Source organism: Terrapene carolina, unplaced genomic scaffold, assembly GCF_002925995.2.
Source record: "Terrapene carolina triunguis isolate 2854851 unplaced genomic scaffold, T_m_triunguis-2.0 Scaffold242, whole genome shotgun sequence".
NCBI classification, from domain to species: Eukaryota; Metazoa; Chordata; order Testudines; family Emydidae; genus Terrapene; species Terrapene triunguis.
This window is the reverse complement of record NW_020664593.1, coordinates 5,785,937-5,805,486: the sequence shown is the minus strand read 5'-3', so window position 1 is coordinate 5,805,486 and position 19,550 is coordinate 5,785,937. Positions and strand designations below refer to the sequence as shown.

The 19,550-nt window shown below is 47.6% G+C and overlaps 1 protein-coding gene across 1 annotated transcript in view; it reads right to left on the bottom strand.

Annotated features, from left to right (window-relative positions):
- Positions 1 to 12,088: 12,088 nt before the first annotated feature.
- ARHGAP31 (Rho GTPase activating protein 31) overlaps positions 12,089 to 19,550 on the bottom strand; it is an 85,242-nt gene continuing 77,780 nt past the window's right edge. Inside the window, exons 9-12 of the mRNA XM_026657396.2 lie at positions 19,168 to 19,227; positions 17,821 to 18,450; positions 17,091 to 17,389; positions 12,089 to 15,960 (exon numbers count right to left, since the gene is read on the bottom strand). Coding sequence (XP_026513181.1) covers positions 13,444 to 15,960; positions 17,091 to 17,389; positions 17,821 to 18,450; positions 19,168 to 19,227 — 3,506 coding nt within the window. The 3' untranslated portion in view covers positions 12,089 to 13,443. The remainder of the gene's footprint in view (positions 15,961 to 17,090; positions 17,390 to 17,820; positions 18,451 to 19,167; positions 19,228 to 19,550) is intronic.

Genomic DNA, 19,550 nt, shown 5'->3' with positions numbered 1-19,550 from the left:
AAAATCTGGCACTGAACAGACTTGCCAGTCTAATCACAACTCTTGAATTAGAGGTGGGTCACTGACACATGGTGGCATTTGGAGGCAGAGGTGGAAAATGGGGGTGGGGGGGAAGGGAGGAGTTTGGAGGGGAGGGGGGGAAAAATCCAACAAAAGGCAGGCTGCCTTGATGGTGTGGTGGCTGCCTCCTTCAAGACTATGGACTCTAAAGCACCATTACAAGCAGTGTTTAGTCCCAAATACTCTCCCAGGGTTGACTTGAGCGGATGGGTTGGTTCTCTTGCTTAGACCTCTCTTGAAGCTACAAGTTTAGTTTTAGGTATTAGAAGACATATGGGAACCAGTGACTTCTAAGTCAGGGTAGCAATAGCGAAGAGTTGCAGCTTTTATGTCAATTTAGAGGCAAAACACCTGTGGGGAGGAGGGAGAGTAGAAATTGGACTATCATTTTTATGTGAGCATGTGCACACATACAGCTTCTCCACACTCTCCAAACACACTTCTGGTGTGACAGCCAGCCCTTCACCCACATGAATTAACACCTGTTTTTGTAACATACCCACTTCAGCATGAGATTGTGCTCTTACTTGGTTTTAGGCTGCCCCCAGGAGCTCTGCAGAGCCACAATGCCTGGATGATGGTCCGCTCAGCCTCCTCGGTACTGATGTCTCTGAAGAAGTGGCTTGCAAAAATGAAATAATCAAAACCACAGGATTAGATTGCTGAGTTGAGAGAATATCTTCCCCTTGGGAACTTCTGCTTTAATAGCTGTTGGGGAGGTGGGGTTATCCGGAGGGTTGAATAAGACACCCTGAAACTAATCTGACCAGTGGAATGGAGAGCAGATGCCAGATCCACCTCTTTTGTAGGTGAATAAGGAGTGGAAACAGGGCTGCCTAGAACTATCTCAATACTGCTTCCCCCAAGCACTCCAATCATGACTGGCTTAAAGCATTATTTACAAATCTCAGGTTGGGGTTCTTTGTATTTTGCTTTCAGGTTTCTGAGCTTCTGGGTTACTTGCTGGTCGTTTTAAACTTTCTCTATAAGCAGGAGGAGCAGAAACTTCCTTTACTTGACCATCACATTTGAAAAGAATTAATCACTTGATCCTGGTGTTATGGAGTTAAGAGAAACACCAACTAGCGTGAGTGGCAGCAGTGCTGTTGTCTGGAACGGCGGTTTCGAGCATCTCTACCGAGGTGGCAAGAGCAGAGTGGAGTGATGGTAGAATGCTGTCGAGCCAGCTCAGAAGAATCCTGCACAGCTTTTTCTGGTTTTCCTGCTTTGAGGGTCCTCATTCCAGTCTCTGCAGATCCCCCCTGGGGTTGTAGGATTCCAATAGTAGGTGGGGAAGTTCAGAGCAGTAGAGACAAGGTAGCGCAAGAGATAAGGAATGGCAGCAAACAGGTTCATGTGCTAATTAAGAGCTATCTAGGGACCCTCCTAGTTTCCACATTCTGGACTACAGCTTGGTGTAGGTCTTGCCTTATCTCCGCAATGGCCATAGTGCTTGGCTATGTGAATAAGTAATGTAGAACTGAGATAAGGTGACAATAAAACTCTTGAAAGTGTATCTGTCCCCTCACCACGCACGCACACATGCTGTGTAATCTCCCTAGACGAAGGGCTCTGAGGCTCAAATCGTCATAACGATTTGTCCACAAAAATGCACATTTGTAACTTTCATGTCCAGCTATCAATTGATATGCAGAGCAGCACCTTTTGTAGGGCCACCTCTTGTCACTTTCATCACACACCTTGAGATATTTGCTATTTTTCTTGTATGCCCAGTTCCTGGAACTGTGTTGAGAAGAAGCTGTTTTTTATTTATAACATTTCCATCTCTCATCATAGTAGAGAAAAACTTGGGAAACATGGAGCGCCCTCAAGGCTTAACATCAGACACCAAATATACCCTACAGTTAGTGTGGGTTTATTTTATAAAATCATGGTTTTGTTCTTTAATGCTTGGTGTTAGCAACACTGAGAGCTCTCGTTTCTCTGAGTCACATTGCAGTTTAGTTCTGCCTTCCTCTTTCTGCTATGTTCCACGTACACATCCTCTCATATTCTGATGCACCTGCCCCCTCCCTTGTGCTGTCATTCTCCTGTAGCCTAACTCATAAAAGTACCTTCATTCTTACACATGATCTTGTCTCCTTGTGCAGGCGCCTGCACCCAAGCCTTCATTCACTCTCCTCCTCAGCCTGTTCTTGACCTACACTACCTCTGGCCAGTGGCTTCTGACAACTCTTGGACAACATGACAGGATAGCTACAAGCAATGCCCTGCTGCTGCAGCCAGACATCACGTAGCACTGTGGTGCCCAGTTACCTCTGCACAAACCAACACACTGTGCCTATAAACCTAGTGTCCTATACTGCTTGCACAGAAGCTCTGGCCCACATACCCCTTGCATCCTAGTATTGTCCTGAGCCATCCTGCATCAACAGCAGGGCTGTCAAGGGAAAGTGTGATCTAAAATTTGCCAGCCAGCTTGTAACAGAATTCCTCTCACCCGCAGCAGTGATTGAGAAAAGCCTCTGAAATGCTGCTCATGGAGGCAGGCAGCCTCCTCCGGGAAACCCCCCTCCCCCCAATGGGTGGTCTCTCCTCTAGTTAGGGAAGCAGCTTTACGGATCAAGGGAGCTGGGGCAGGATGCTGAGGCATAGTTTTCACTAGGGTTTTTACCACGTTGGCTACCAGCTGAGGTGAACTCCTGGTATGGTCAATGCAGTTTGTAGTTGTCCCAGGAAGCTAGTTCAGGTAAACACTAGGATGTTACCATGTTAGCTAAGGGGATAAAATCCCAACTTTTTTTCCCAGTGTGGATGCACCTTTGTTAGGGTGTTGTGGCTGGTGGAGAGATTGCAGGGCTGGTGGAGGCAGCTCCAAACAGAGTCTTTGCCATTTTCAATGCTACTATGAATCAATCAGGCTTCTAGCATCCCATTCCTGCTCCCAGCAACAACTACACTATCCCAGGAGTTTGGTTCTTAAAGTAAAATGTTTCATGGTACACAAATGAATAATACTGATTGCTGAGCATGAATGTTTGCAGCATTCAAGAACCCTTTCCCACTGCTTTTGAAAGGGGTTTAGTGTATTTCAGGCTGTATCCATCATTGTTGGTTGGGGTTTTTTTCTTCTCTTCAGGTCTTGCCTGTCTGCACCCTTCTTTCAAGAGATGTTTTATTCCCCCAGCTGAACCCAGCTCTAGCCACAGTCACATCCTGAATCCTTGTGGCTCGTTCTTAAGCAACAACTGAATAGTCTTTGACATAGTGAAGCCTCTTCCACCAGAAGCTAGGAATAGGCGACAGGGAATGGATCACTTGATGATTACCTGTTCTGTTCATTCCCTCTGGGGCACCGGGCATTGGCCACTGTCAGAAGACAGGATACTGGGCTAGATGGAACTTTGGTCTGACCCAGTATGGCCGTTCATAAATTTAATAAGAACCTAAATATTTCCAGGTCCTTTAAGATGAAGGATTGAACTATTAGATATATATACACTGCCACAGATGTGCTGGGAACACAAAACAGCTCACTTGTAAAGCTAGGCCTGGATTAAGAGCCTGGAGCTGAATGCCCAGGGGCTTTGTAGGAGCTCAAAAACCAACCCTGGCACCTGAGCCACATTTTGCATCTAACATGCAGTAAGCTAGCTCCTGTTTTTTAATAATGGGCTGAACCGAAAGCCCTCACCTTAACACACATGCTCTAGCTAAGTTCTGGGAGCCTGAAAGCCAGACCCAGAGCTGAATTTTGCACCTCTAGTCTGTCTATAATCCGCAGTGCCCTGAACCATCTTATCCTTAACCCTCAGAGAACTTCAGATGAGTTAGCCTAATGTGTCTTGTATCTGAGGACTGGCTCCTGCCCTGGCAGAGAATGGCCTCAAAGATCTAACAACCCTTTTCCATCTCTAGCTATTATCCTGTACGTGTTTTTGTTTTTTTCTTTCACAGGCAGAGGTGCTGAAACTAGGGGTGCTGGAGGTGCTGCTGCACCCCCTGGCTTGAAGTGGTTTCCATCATATCCAGGGTTTACAGTTTGGTTCAGTGGCTGTCAGCTCCCACACTGTACAAACTGTTCCAGTGCCCTTGTTCACATGCCAACAACACCCCTTCCCCCATGGGACTAATGTCCTTTCCTACCCTGCCTGTCTCTCCTTTGCTACTAGTTTGCCTCCAGTTCTATGCTGGTTGCTGGCCAGGTCAGGTCAAGACCTAGCAGCAGCGAGGTGTGTCTTGTTGACAGTACTAGGTGGGCTGGGGTGTGAGGCGGCAGGGCAGGTTTCTACAGGAGCCTTCCTCTGTACTGGGTTTAGCAACCTGTCTCCTGAGTAGAAATGGAAAGCAGCCACTTTGGAAACATGCTTAGACATGGAGCCGTCTTTGTTGCCACACAGGGACAGGAGTCGGTCATGTTGTAACCAGTTCCTCCAGCACAGGCACTGTTGGTTCAGGCTACGCTGTAATTTGTACTGAGTCAACCTTTCAAATCCACAGTGATTTGCAATCAGGCAAAAATGACTTGGTGGAAAGTGTGCTGGAGCATTTCCATGTGTTTCAACATGGTGGCTGCAGCACAGTTTAACTGTCATATGTACAGGGCTTTAGTGTGTAATTTGCTTGATTTCTTTAATCATGGAAATCGTGGTAGTCAGCTGAGAGGCACCTTGGGTGTTCTGGGCAGGTTTATAAAATACTCTTGGTGGCAAGCGAATAATAAGATGGGTATAAAGAGTGAGCAAGATTAGTCATCAGCTAGTGGAGATCATAGTCAAGACAGAGTGTATTATGATGTTTAATGGCCATGTGACTGGTATGCTGGATATATGCCAGTTGCCATAGAAACGTACAGGAAGCATATTCTAGTAATTTTCCTAAAGGGAAAGCAAAATTAAGGAAGGGTGTCACGATGGAGGCTTTATTTGGAGTGGAAATCCAGTCCCATGCAGAGCTGGACAGGAAATCATTTTCCTGTTCCCCCAAGGATTTTGAGATTTTGACAAATTTTCCCATCCCAAAATGGGACAAAACGTCAAATCTCAAAAAAATTTCTGAACTGAACAAAAAAAATTTAGCTTCGGGTCAAGCAAAAATATTTGTTTGGACCATTCTAAAACATTGTTTTGACTTTTGATCTTTTCCAATTTTTCTGACACTTTTTTTTTACTATACATTAATTTAAATTTTGAAACTAAAAGTTGTTTCAGAACAAAACATGGAATTTTTTTGTTCTGAAAATGCCAAAATGGGGCATTCTGAAAGTTTTTTTTAAAAAATTTTAAATGGCAAATTAGTTTAAACTAATTCTTTCCCATTAATAGTGTCAATTTTTATGAACTGGCATTTTCCAATGAAAAAATGTTAGTCAAAAAAATTCCCAACCAATTCTAGTCCCAGACTCAGCTGATACGTTGACAAAATGTATTTTCTTTAGCCTAAAGGCTCAGTTGTTTCGAGGAAGTGAACAGCAGGTCAGATTGCAGAGCTGGCTGCAGTTTACAAAGGGCTCCATTTTTTCAAGACAGAGAACAGGTGTAAACAAAAAGTAATGTCACTTAATGCAGTCGCTCTCAACCTTTTCAGACTACTATACCCCTCTCAGGAGTCTGATTTGTTTTATGTATTCCCAAGTTTCACCTCACTTAAAAACTACTTGCTTACAAATTGCTTACTTTCTCATTTTAACCATATAATTATAAAATCAGTTGGAATATAAATATTGTAGTTACATTTCAGTGGATAGTATATAGAGCAGTATAAACAAGTCATGGTCTGTATGAAATTTTAGTTTGTACTGACTTCGCTAGTGCTTTTTATGTAGCCTGTTGTAAAACTAGGCAAATATCTAGATAATACCCCTGGAAGACCTCTGTGTACCCCCAGGGGTACACGTACGCCTACTTGAGAACCACTGACTTAATGCACTAATGGCAGGTGCTCAGAGGCTATGGCAATAAGGAAGTTATACCAGAGAAATCCAGTTTATGATTTTAGTTAGGTTCATAGTTTTCCTTTATAATTCATAATTCATATGCAAGAAACATCAAACTAAAAAGAAGTGCTGGTTCTCGTAGTAATTTCTTGTGTTGTTTTTTTCTAGCCTGGTTTAATTTTTCCTTTACTTAGTGTTAGAAATGTATTGACCACCTATCTTTTTATTTCTCTTTTGTTATTTTAAATAAAGCAGACTCCAACACGTAATGTACTAATGAGGAAACATGCACTAACACCACGGAAACATCATCTATTCAATATTATAAGAGGCTGGCAGGAATATGACCTTTAGCCCATAAAACTTTAAACACTTAAAATAAGGGTGATTTTGTGACAGCCAAAAACCTCTGGCCTGACTTTCAAAGCTACTGAGCAGCATCCACCTCTCCCATTGACTTCAGAAGGCGTCCTGAGTGCTCAGCACCTCTGAAAATCCGGCCACTAACTTATTTTGCTCCCTTAATGGAAACCCCCCTCCCCATTCCATGGTCCTTCTAGATGGCAAATTAGGGGTTAGAGGTGATAACAGAGGGAGACAGAAGCATTCATTCATCATGTTCACCAAGATCATACAGGGGATAATAAAGTCTCAAATCACCACTAGGGCACATGTCTGTTTTATAAAAACTCCAGTTTAATCTCATGGTTGAGATCTGGCAAAACTTAATTTCTTAAAGCAATAAAAGGCACAAAGGCAGGCAAACCACCTGGACAATAATGCTTAACAAAAATGCGATCCATCAGGAGTAGCAGAAGAAATCATCAATAGCCCATAAGCCAGTCCTCTTCACCCGATATCTGATTTCCAACCCTTCCCCCTGACTTGCATCAAGTCAGTATTTTGAAGGGGACCAATGGATGCAGGAGTGAGCTGCAAGCTTTTTTGGTGTCTGCACTTACCACTGGGCCCTAAACAGGACTTGGCTACTGATTGCCCTCTCTTTCCAGGCTCAGTCCAGCTCCCATTGAAGTCAATGGTAAGCTTTCCATGCATTACACTAGTAGCAGGAGCAGGCTGTTACTCAGGATCAGGTTAAGACTAAACAGGGTTTGGATCAACCATAGGATCTCACCAACCCATGTATATTTATCTTTGAGAGGAAAGATGGCAGAGATCTAAAAATCAGGGAGCCCCAGGGAAAATGTGGAGTTGAAACTCCATCGGACATTTAAGGGAGAAATCTGCCATGGTATTTTGGGACTCACCAATCTATTCCAGCCTCTTCTAGGACCCAGTTCCGCTCCCGTTGATTTCAGTGGGAGTTTTACCATTGACTTCAATGGCGGTAGGATCTACCGTCGATCCACAACTGACAATAATCAGATCTAAGATTCTAGCTTCACCTTCCTGTGCTGGTTATAACTTGTTCCAGCTCACACTCTCAGCGGTAAAGAAATTTTAACGGAAAACAATATCTGTACATCAGCCCAAGTTTCACAGACGTGATGGACCTGTTTAGACAATTCCTTCATTTTTAATTACATTTTAATATCTTTATATATAATGTTCTTTTATATATATATATATATAAATTTAACACCGTATTCATCAGTACAGGCATTTTACAATCTAAAGAAAGAAAAGATAAAAGGATTTTGATTGCACTTTTTGGACTCTGGCTGGTGGAAACAGTTGCAGGCTTTGCTGCTGGTGTCTGCTGCAGACCTAACCTCCTCCAGAGCCCTAACGTGCTGAAAGGCTGCATCAAAGAAGTGCCTCACCCTTTGTAAAATGAGCAAATGGGATGGACAGTCTAAGTTAATATCATTTACAATGTACTGTACAGTCCTACTTCCTGTTTGTCCCCAAGGACATGAGTGCACCAGCCAGTCCCACACTCATCAATGTCCCTGCCATGGAACCAGGTGACTCCCCCCCCATCCCTCACCACACAAGCCACCAAAGCTCCTCCCTTTCAGCCACGTGATTCCCATCCACCCAACACCCCTCCCATCCAGCCAGGTGGTCCCTACATCCAGCACCCCTCCCCTTCAGCCAGGTGACCCGCACACCACACCACCTATCCAGCTAGGTGAACCCCACCCCCACCTCCCCTTGATACAGGTGACCCCCCTCCCCACCATCCAACACCACGCCCATACCCACCAACACCCTGCAATTAATGGGAGCTGCATGCATCCTCTCTTTGTACTCTATAGAACGGGAAGTGACCCACCTGGGTATTCCTTGTCCCGTCTTCTAGACCTTATAAACCAACAGAAGTGTGATGGACAATGTCAGGATTAGGCCTGAGGGCATAAGAGCCCACCTACAAACCCTAAACGAGAGGCCCTCACACTTTTCACAGGATGGGGGGAACTGCAGCCTTGTGATCTAGTTAGGGAAAGTGTTTCCATGCTAATAAAACCAGGCAACAGGCACCTCCCCTACACTTAGGAAGACTCTAAATTGTGGGACGGACCTGTCTACCATCAATGCTACTCCAATGGGTGGAGGGTATGCTGCACATGGACATGGGGCAGAAGTGCACCCAAAAATGGGCTGGCTAATGTGAATGTGCTACACTATTACAACTTGCCCTGGTTCAGCTGCACTGGTGCAAGTTGCAATGGTGCAGTTATCTACTGTACACATGGTTCTACCAACTGCACCATGACCCTACAGCATAGCTCAGACCTTTTCTCTAGTCTAGTGGCAACAGGTCTGAAACCGATTCTCAGTTCCAAGCCCCATGAATTCTGGGAAAGTTTGTCTCCAGAGCTGAACTTGGTGACTTGGGCCCAGCTCTACAATCAGCTGACGTCGACCATTTAATCTAAATCCTCCCAACTCTGCAGAACTTGATTTCCTGATCCAAACTTTGTGGCACTGGTCCATCTCTAATTGCTCTCTGGAGCAAATAATTAAGCAATTTGCAAACACTTACAAGATAATAAGGTGATAAGCAACAGTCAGCATGGATTTGTCAAGAAGAAATCGTGTTGAACCAATCTGATAGCTTTCTTTGACAGGGTAACAAGCCTTGTGGATGGGGGGGAAGCAGTAGACATGGTATATCTGGACTTTAGTATGGCTTTTGATACTGTCTCACAAGACCTTCTCATAAACAAACTAGGGAAATGCAACCTAGATGGAGCTGCTATAAGGTGGGTGAATAACTGGTTGGAAAACCATTCCCAGAGAGTAGTTATCAGTGGTTCATAGTCAAGCTGGAAGGACATAACGAGTGGGGTCCCACAGGGATCAGTTCTGGGTCTGGTTCTCTTCAGTATCTTCATCAATTATTTAGATAATGGCATAGAGATCAAGTTGGGAGGAGTTGCAAGTGCTCTGGAGGATAGGATTAAAATTCAAAATGATCTGGACAAACTGGAGAAATGGTCTGAAGTAAATAGGATGAAATTCAATAAGGACAAATGCAAAGTATTCCACTTAGGAAGGAACAATCAGTTGCACACATACAAAATGGGAAATGACTACCTAGGAAGGAGTACTGAGGAAAGGGATCTGGGGGTCATAGTGGATCACAAGCTAAATATGAGTCAAGAGTGTAACACTGTTGCAAAAAAAGAGAACATCATTCTGGGATGTGTTAACGGGAATGTTGTAAGCAAGACACGAGAAATAATTCTTCCACTCTACTCCGCACTGATAAGGCCTCAACTGGAACATTGTGTCCAGTTCTGGGCGCCACATTTCAGAAAAGATGTGGACAAATTGGAGAAAGTCCAGAGAAGAACAACAAAAATGATTAAAAGTCTAGAAAACATAACCTATGAAGGAAGATTGAAAAAAATGGGTTTGTTTAGTCTGGAGAACAGAAGACTGAGAGGGCACAGAATAACAGTTTTCAAGGACATAAACTATTGTTACAAGGAGTAGAGAGCTAAATTGTTCTCATTAACCTCTGAAGATAAGACAAGAAGCGATGGAAGGTTTAGGTTGGACATTAGCAAAAAAATTTCCTGTCAGGGAAGTTAAGGACTGTAATAAATTGCCTAGGGAGGTTGTGGAATCTCCATCATTGGAGATATTTAAGAGCAAGTAAGACAAACACCTGTCAGGGATGGTCTAGATAATACTTAGTCCTGCCATGAATGCAAGGGGCTGGACTAGATGATCTCTTGAGGTCCCTTCCAGTCCTACAATCCTATGATTCTATAAGCACAGGACTGTTTCTGCTAGACCTTCCCTAGCTTGCCACAAGAGCTGTCTGTCTCTGGGGCCTACCTTAGTACTTTATGCACCAGCTGAAGCCAGTTAGTTTTCAACTAGAAATGGGATCAAGCTGCAAAATTCGGATCAGACTTCAGACACCACAAGATTTGGAGATGTTCACGACCAAGGTTTTACCCACTATCAAGAGAATGCTCATTTATAAAATCCAGATCTGGGAGCAGGCTCAAATTTTGAAGACCATCAAAGGATGTGGTGTTTGGGTCCAGGCTTTAGTAGTGTTAAGTAGCATTTCCTAATAAAGTGATCTTCCCTTGAAGGGTTTTCCCACTTAACCCTACAGCCTTATTTCTTGAAGGGGCACTGTCAAGATTAAAATTCTATATTTCTATAGAGTGACTTTGCCTCCGTTTCAGTAACAGGTTTGATTAAATGAAAGAATTTAAGGAGTCAGATTTTCATTTTGTTGTTGTTGTTGTTGTTTTTTTTTGGACAGTACACATTGTGAATCTAGCCTAGTCTATTTCTACTTTCACCTTCCAGTTCCCAGTCACTAGCACAATGCCGCAATGGTTGGGTTCCTACAAGATCGGGGGAAACGTGTAAGTCACCACCCAAAATAAATGCATTCCCTGAAACTGAAAAACCTGGGAATCCTTTCCAGTCACATTACCTTTTGCAGAATTGTGTAATAAACCTCTAAATATTGCAGCTAACCTACTTTCATCATTTCCTGTTAACTCTGCGGTGATGGTTACCTCCACCGGAGAGGAGCTACTCAAGGGCTCTTGGCATATGTGGAACTGCAGCTTCATGCTATATCACGTTCAATGAAAGCTGGAGAACTAGCTATGCCCTCGTTTAGTTGGGGGCTGCGGAGGGTTTTGCGTAGGCAGGGGCCAGGAGGAGATCACTGCTGTGGGGCTGCATGCTCAGGCCCAGCTCCCACAGTGCTTACTCAAGTAAAACCCCTGCTGAAGTCTATGGGAAAGCATGAATCTGGGTGAGGATTCTAGGTTCTTTCCAGACTACTATCCCATCTGAGTTTATGAACCTGCATGGGTTTAATTCTCCACCACCTTGCCTTTTGTGTGGTCTTTTACATCTGGGCAAAGCAGGGGTCAAATGGTAAGATGGTGTCAAAGGGCAGAGCATTCTGATTCAGTAATTTGTCCTCGCTTTGCACAGGAGTAAATAACAAAATTGGATGCCAGGTGGTGGGGAATCATCCCTGGTTCTTGGAGCCTATACACCTGTAGTCCCAACCAGACCAATGACACGGCAGTTTACTCTCCACCCAGACCGAATGGCCCCATTGGCTGGGTTTGCAGACCAGCAGACACTTCACCTGAGACACCGAGAATGCAGGTGCCTTCAAATAAAGATCTAAACACAGATAACTAACAGATGTTAATTAATTTATAACTTTGGATGGGAGCATCTCCTGATTGTCATTGGCTATGGGAGTCATAGGCCTGCCCTTGCAGCTGCTCAGTTACTATTCCTACCACAGCCCAAGCTAGCTCACAGAAGGACTATGAGCTCTAAGACTGGCTAAGAATGGCCCTCATGGACACCATTACTAGGATTGTATCAGTACTGGTGTCTCTCTCTACTGCAAGGTCACTAGTGACATTTTAACTGTGGAGACACCGAGGATAGTACAAAGCCATGCACTTGCCTCTGGATACACACAGGGGCGGCTCTATGTATTTTGCTGCCCCAAGCACGGCAGTCAGGCAGCCTTTGGCGGCACGCCTGCAGGAGGTCTGCTGGTAACGCAGATTCGGCGGCATGCCTGCGGGAGGTCCCACGGTCCCGTGCCTTTGGCGTACCCGCCGCTGAATTGCCGCCGAAACTGCGGGACCGGCGGACCTCCCGCAGGCATGCCACCGAAGGCTGTCTGACTGCCGCCCTCACGGCGACCGGCAGGCTGCCCCCCATGGCTTGCTGCCCCAGGCACGTGCTTGGAGCGCTGGTGCCTGGAGCTGCCCCTGGTCACACACCAGCTGACAGATGAGCCTGCAATTAACCCTAAGTCAAAGACTTTGTAGCGGAAGCCTTAATTCCATTCCTATGGCAGCTGTTCCTGTATGACTACATATTGACAGTAATGATAACAGACCCTCAGGATACAGTTTAATTCCAGCTGAATTCCCTCCCATAACATGCATGTTGCTCCTCCATTCCTGTGCACCAACAAATCATCCTCTCTAGCATGTTCCTCCTAATCAATTTGAAAGCACCAACGGCCGGGGCGGTAAAAGTCAGCCAGGCACTCAGTGAGCTGGCCTCAGATCTCAGGAATCTGAAGTGCAAGAGTAGCCAGAGGCCAGTGGCTGGGAACATGCAAACCAGGCGGGGAAGGGGCATTGGCCAAGGATGTGCTGATCAGAGGATTCTCATGATCTTGTCTAGCTGCTCGGATCCCACTGTGCAGCTGCAGGTGCGAAGAGTGACTGGGGAACTCTGTGGACAGGTAATTAAGCCCTAGGCTTAATTGAAAACTGATACTCTTGGACTTTGTTTGGCCAGAACCTTCTTTTCACTAAATTAAGCCAGAGTGATCTCTACCACCTTGGAACCAGAGCACCAGGTACAAGCCAACCCCCAACAAATAAGGAGGGACTGACTGCAAGACAGCCAAGCAAGTGGGAATCACTAAGTTGAAAGGGAAGCTGGGCTTATGTTGTTCAGCTACCTTCATTCCAGACATTGCACATTCTGCATTCTGTGTTACAAGAGAACAGCTGAAGGCAATGTCTTCAAGACAGAGTGTTTGCTTTGAAAGCTCTTTAGGTTAACGCACTCAGTGTGATCTTTACAGGTCAGCTTTACCTTCTCACCTTCAGCTATCACCATTCTCCTCTGCAGTTTGCTTATGCTATCCAGAGCAGTACAGCAGGGATGGCTGGACAGATGGTCGTGCATCATCGCCTGGGAGTGCAAGGGAGAAAAATGTACCCTCTGGTCTTACCTCCTTCACATACATGTCCATTGGACCATGCCATGTTTTTTCAAGACAGAGGGTGACACTGAAGAAAACGAACTTCCTTAGGAATTTTTTTTCCATAGAGCAGATAATGTGGGGTTGCCCGAAAAGAAAAGAGGGAGACAAAGAGAATGAGAACCTCAGTAGCAAAATGCTCTGCAGGAGGAAATAAAGGATTTGTGTCCCTTTTGCATAGAATATTTATAATCATAATAACAACAACAATAGCACAGTTGGTCTCAAGGTGGGCACTCCCATCTCATCCACCAGGGAAGAGGGGTGAGGTGAGCTGGCATTATTCTATCTGCCTCCCGCTTCTCCCGTCGAGAATCACTGACCTCCTCTGGGGCTGGTAAAAGCAGCTGGTGGAGGTCTCCAGTCTCTGCCCATTTTTGGGGATGGTCATTTTGTTCCGCAGAGTTACCCCCTCAGGTGTTGTCTGCAGGTTCCCAGACAGATCGCCACAAATAGGGTTTGGAGAGTTGCTCTGAGAGGGGCTTCTTATGGGTGATAACAACACCCTGGAGTCTGCTGAGGAAGATGGATGGTCCATGATGGGGAAGGGTGGGCTGAAGAGGATAAGGCTCTGGGGCCTTCCTGGTCTGGATCTGTAGGAAGGCTTGGAAAATCCCGATGGCCTCTCCATTTTTGAGGATTGTGGGTTGTCTCCTGCGGTCTCCCTCTCTGAAGTGTGCTTTCGGCGCAGCACGGGTGCCTCCTGGGTGGAATTATGACTGGAGAGGGAGAGATCTGGCAGAGGGTTGAGGCTGCCGTGCCTAGAAGAAGTTGAATCCATTTGAGTTGGGTCACTGTTTTCTTTCTCCTCTTTGGCTTTCTTCTCTACACGAGGGCTCTTTGGGGGCTCCAGCTGTCCCCAAGCTGCTCGGGGGGTCTGCCTGCTGGCTGAGTGAGCTTCTGTTTCCTTCCTCCCCAACGATGCAGGGATGTCACGGTCGGCATTCTGAGTCTGCAGCGGCTGTGGGACCTGTGTGTACTGGATCTTGGGCGGTATCACTGGCACAGCTCTGGCCTGGCACATCTTAATCATGAAGGAGGTCCTCACCGCCGACACACTCACAGGGGCAGAGTTACGACGGCCGGTGGCAGCGTGGGCCACTGCCATGTAATCCAGGTCTAGCTCCCGGGGATCGAAGCGAGATCCCCAGGGGTCGCCTTTGTTCCTGGCAGGGCAGGCAGCAGGCAGTGACAGGACAGAATCGCTGCTCTTCCCTTCCTTCTTCACACATAAGAGGTTTCCAGGTGAAGTGGGCACCACCAGGTTCTCAAACTTGAAGAAATCGGGGGCAGGGAGGAGTGAATCCAAGTTGAGAGATGATGGCCTGGTTCTCACTTTACGGGGTGCGTCTTCGCCTTTGTTGTTACTCAGCTGTGACTCGCTGGTGGAACACAGCCCTTTGGTGACAGCCGCTCCAATGGGGGCAGCATCCTGAGGCCTGGATGGATCTTCATCTATTTTCTTTGCCTGCAAGAAACCATCTTGGGTATTACAGTGTGGAAAAGGCAACTTGGGTGTTACGTCCTGAGGGTTTTCTTTGCTGCCATCCACTACCTTCTCCCCTGGCTCTGAAAGAGAGGCAGGGCGCAGTTCCTCATGCCTGGCTAGCAGCCTCCCTGCTGCAGGCTCTGCCTCACTGCTCAGGGCATCACTTGATCCCTCAGGCTCTAAAGAGTCCTCTCGAGGACTCAGACAGGTCTTGGCTCGCTCGATGTGGCTTGGCCTGGGTGGTGAGGTTGGCAGTTTTTCTAACAGGTCCCTGGTCCCCGATCTAGTGCAGCCACGTGGGAGCTCTTCAGCTGCACTTGTGAGAGGTGGCTGGATAGCCCACACACTCAGCACCATGTCTTTGCTATCCAGAGAAAGACTGCGACTGAACCGTGGCCGAACAGAAAGGCCCCTCTCCACTTCATAGCTCTGTGACTGGAAGTCCTGCATTGCCTTTTCCTGGAGGTTCTTGAGGGTGGGGGAATGGAGCGGGCTGGTGACCCACTGGTGATCCTCCCATGGCTCTACCAGCTCAAAGCCCTGGACATTGTCTGTCCATGCATCCTCCTCTTCATGGTCGAAAGAGTCCTGGGCTCTGTTAGCCATGCCGCTCTTTTTGGGCTTCTGGGCTCCAGCTCCACTTGCCCTCTTTGATGAGATCAGGCCATCTCCTGCAGCCACTCTATCAGGCTTCTCCCTCGGGGTCAAGACTCCATCCTGGCCTACAGCAATGCCATCCTTTTTGCTATGCAGCAGGCCAGTGTTGCCTTTCTCCTTGGCTTGGTCTGGACACATCCCTTTGTTATCTGAGACATCTTCTTTTAAAGGACCCTCAATGAGCTGCTTCTCATCATAAAGCTTCTGGTCTTGGTGGGGAGGTGGAAGATCACTGCTGACATTCTCCAGCACTAGATGGTTCTTTGGAGAAGCTGTCCCAGACAGGACAGTATCCAGTTGAGGTATGTTAGGAGAGCAGTCACGCTGTGCTACCACTTCAGGTTTACCACCCTGGAGGCTGCCAGGCTCCTTTGAACTTTCTTTGGAGGTGGCACCAAATAAAGGCAACTGAGATGTGACCTGTGGGGTTCTGGATGGAGTTTCCTGTTCAGCCAGTGTCACGGCAAGCACAGAACCAGAAGAGAAGCTGTCCGTTTGTGGTGAAGCAGAGGACGCAGGCTGGTGTGGGCCTGTCTTGGGGACATCTGTAGGCAAGAATGAGAGCTCCTCTTCAGATTCAATAATTTTGAGTTCCTGTTGAATCTCCGGCCACAGCGGTTCCATCAGGGCATTAGCAGCAGCATCTTCAGCCTGAAAAACACCAGAAATGTCATAACCTGACAACAATCACTCCACATGCCCATCTGCCTTCTGCCCACAACGCTGCCTGTAGCAGCCCGCCGGGAATACCATCAGGCTAGTGGGAATGCCGGCACACATACACATGCCACCAGAAATCTGGCTAAATAAAATAATAAATAATAATAATAATATCTCACTCTTATGTAGCAGTTTCATCAGTGGATCTCAAAGTGCTTTACAAAGGCGGTCAATATCACAACCCCCAGTTTACAGATGGGCAAACTGAGGCACAGGGTGGTGAAGTGACTTGCCCATGGTTACCCAGTAGGCCATTGACAGAGCCAGGGATAGAATCCAGATCTCCTGAGCTCCAGTCCAGTGCCTTATTCACTAGGCCACAATGCCTCCCTTGCATATGCCTGTAAACAAATGGGTTTACAGGGGAGATCATCAGAGGTGGAGCTAGGACTCAGGTCTGATGGCAAGTGCCCAAAGTGAATTAGCTGAGAAACAATAGCTACAATTCCTCAGACTGCCTCCCAACCTGCCCCATGAAATAGACTCACCTATCCCAGCAGGGGACACTACACACCCCGTAAAGAAATGTTGCCAAATGCAAGGTCATGCACACTGGAAGGTAACCACTCAGAGGAAAGATCTGGGCTGACTGAGTGACTCAAATCAAAACTCCACTCAGCATGCAGCAGTGACCCTACAACATGTCCGGATGATCAGGAATGGAATAAAAAAATCTGCCTGAGAAAAATCACAGTCCTCATAAAGGACATGGCAGAAATAGGGGGAGAAGGGTCAGAGATGGAGGGTCAAAACGATTAGACATATGGAGACGCTTCCAGAGACAGTGCCGACAGCAGGGTATAGTTAACAGAATAGGGGAGTGAAAGAGGACACGACAGCTGTATACTGAATAGAGAAGGTCATTTAACACCTGGCCAAGCCTAACCCTGCTTAGCCTATATTACATGTCAAGATCACAGCTTGATGTTGCTCGGATGCAGACACACATGCAGCAGTTCCCCAGTCCCCCGTAGCAATCCCCAGCAAGATGGGGATACTTCCACCTCCCTCAGGTCCTTTGAGACAATGGATATTCCTTCTTTTCAAGGCTCCCTCCTTACCAGCTCTCTCGGGAACAAGGCCTCCTCTGCTTTAACCCTTGGTGTCTCCTGCTGCCGGCTGCCTCTCTCTGAGGGGTTTTCCTGCAGCCTGAGCTGGCCTTGCTCGATCTCACCTGCTGAGTGCAGGCCTGCCAGGCCCTCTGGTGCTGGTGTCTGTTTCAAGCCAGGGCTCTGCTCTGGGGCTTGCCTGCCACTGGTGCTGCTGCCACTGCCTAACAGCTCCTGGTTTTCTGTTGTTGGCTTTGAGGTTTCCAAGGACTCAGGCTTCTTGGCTGCCATCAGTTCCTCGGTGGTAGAACCTGGATTAGAAACACGAATCAGCAATATAAACCACTCACAACACAGGGCCTGCAGCTGGCCCAGGGCACTGAGATAAAGGACCTGTGTAGGTTCAACTCATCCTGACTGATAAAACCCAAAATCCTTCACTACACTGCTTAGAGTCCCCGCTGCCATGGACAGGGCACTGCTGTCAGGAAGTTCACATGGTTTAAGTCCCCCATTCCCATGCCCCTGTGGAACGACCTTACTTCTCTATACCAACCCAGTGCTTGTCCCCTCAATGCCCACCCTCCCACCCCATGCCTCCACTGGGGACCACTGAGCTTCTCCCTGCCCCAGGTCTCTCCACTGCCTTGCACTGGCTTGAATGGCCTTACTGGACCCGGGTCCCTACCAGGGGAAATTCCTCAGCCCTGCATAGCTCATTGCTGGGCTGTGCACTGCTCACCTCTACTAGCTTCACCTGGTGCAGCCTCAGCCCTGGGCTGGTTCTCCTCCCTGTCTGTGGCCTGCTCAGTCCTGGGCTGGCCATCCCCTTCCGGCGCTGTGGGAGCAGCACTGCCCGGCCCCAGAGCAGACAATTCCTCCAGGCTGGAGAGGGCAGGCTTGTCCTTGGCAGGCACGCGGCATGGGGTGCTGTTGGTGCTGATGACTGCGGACACCCGAAGGGGCACGGAAACGGCAAAGGGCTCTGAGATATTCAGGACTTTCCGCTGGTGCCGGGGGGAAGCTTCCAGAGGGAAGAGGCTGCTGGGGAAGCCTGATTTGGAGGCTGTCTCGGAGGTGTAGAACATGCGGCACGTCTTTGGGGAGGTCTGCTCGCTTTCAGTGTCCTCCATGGCCCGGAACACCTTCAACTGCTCGGGGAGCGGCCTTGCCTGGGGGGACCTGGGGCCAGCTTTATCCCCGCTGAGCTCTGAGCCTCCCTCGGCCCCCACTGGGGCCCCCTCACGGTCCCACTCACTCTCCTTGCTGAGGTCACCCGAGCTGCTTGCGCCTCCTGTCCGCGTTTTCATCACCGGGATGAAAAACCCTCCAGCAGCGACTGTGCGTTTGAACCGGCCTTTCTCATCCTCCCCTAGGGAGAGGAGACAAATGGAGAATTGGCAAAGGGAGCAGTGACAGCGGGAAGCCTTCCTCCATACACACAGGAGACAGGACAGGCCCTATTGAACAGCCCCAGCCCTTCAGAGTCTCCGATACAGGGCAGGGGACAGGACCTACATCCCTCAGGCTCCTCCCCCAGGGACTCTACCCAGAGATGGCAGCTCTCACAGGTAACTGGAGCTAGACAGGATCCTCTCCACTGGAAACTGTGCAGGATCCTTACTGGCTCTGTGTATCCCCGTGTGCCCTTGCCAATCAGCCGTGCCTCGGCCTTGCTGGCTAGTTACAGGCATCAGGCAATGCCTCATCCTCTTTCCAGGCAGCCTTCCCACAAATAGGGACCTCGTGCCCATTGGAATAATGCAGAGCTGAATGAAACCCATTGTACTGGTAACAGATATTCACACAAACATATATATACATGCCCGGATGCATATGCCAACATACAAGCACACAGACAGACGGAGAGCAGTGCATATACACAGGTATGGTAACACATGGACATGTGTAAACACCTGGTGGAAGCACATGAGAACATGCAACACAGAGAGAAAAATAAACACAGACATAGGTGTGTGAGCATGCATAGAAACAAAAACACCTGCCAACACATATGCACACACTCGTTAGAGCTCACAGGTCCATCCCGCAGCTCCGCAACCCTAGGTACAGGCTGTCAGGGTCTCACCTTCTACAGGCAGGGAGCACAGAGAGTCCATGCTTTTAGCTGGTCGAATAGTTGCTTTTTCTGTGAAAAAATAAGTTTAGAAACCTACGTCAGCTCCTGGGACCTGTCAGTTTCCGAGCAGCTGGAGAGCACAGCATAATTAAAGCCAATGCAATGATCGGAGGATGGGTTAATGCAGTGAAAAGGCATTTAGTGTCCATTATTAACAAGAAACAGCCCAATCTCCCTCAGTGCACTGTTTAGCATAGATCTGGGCCCAGAAAGAACCTCGGGCTCCAACACACCTACATTTTGGGAGAGGCCAGGCCTGGAAATGAGCACTGTAGCTCAGGTCCATGACTGGTTTGGGATGGTAGCATGTTGAAAGTATTCCTTAGCAGAGA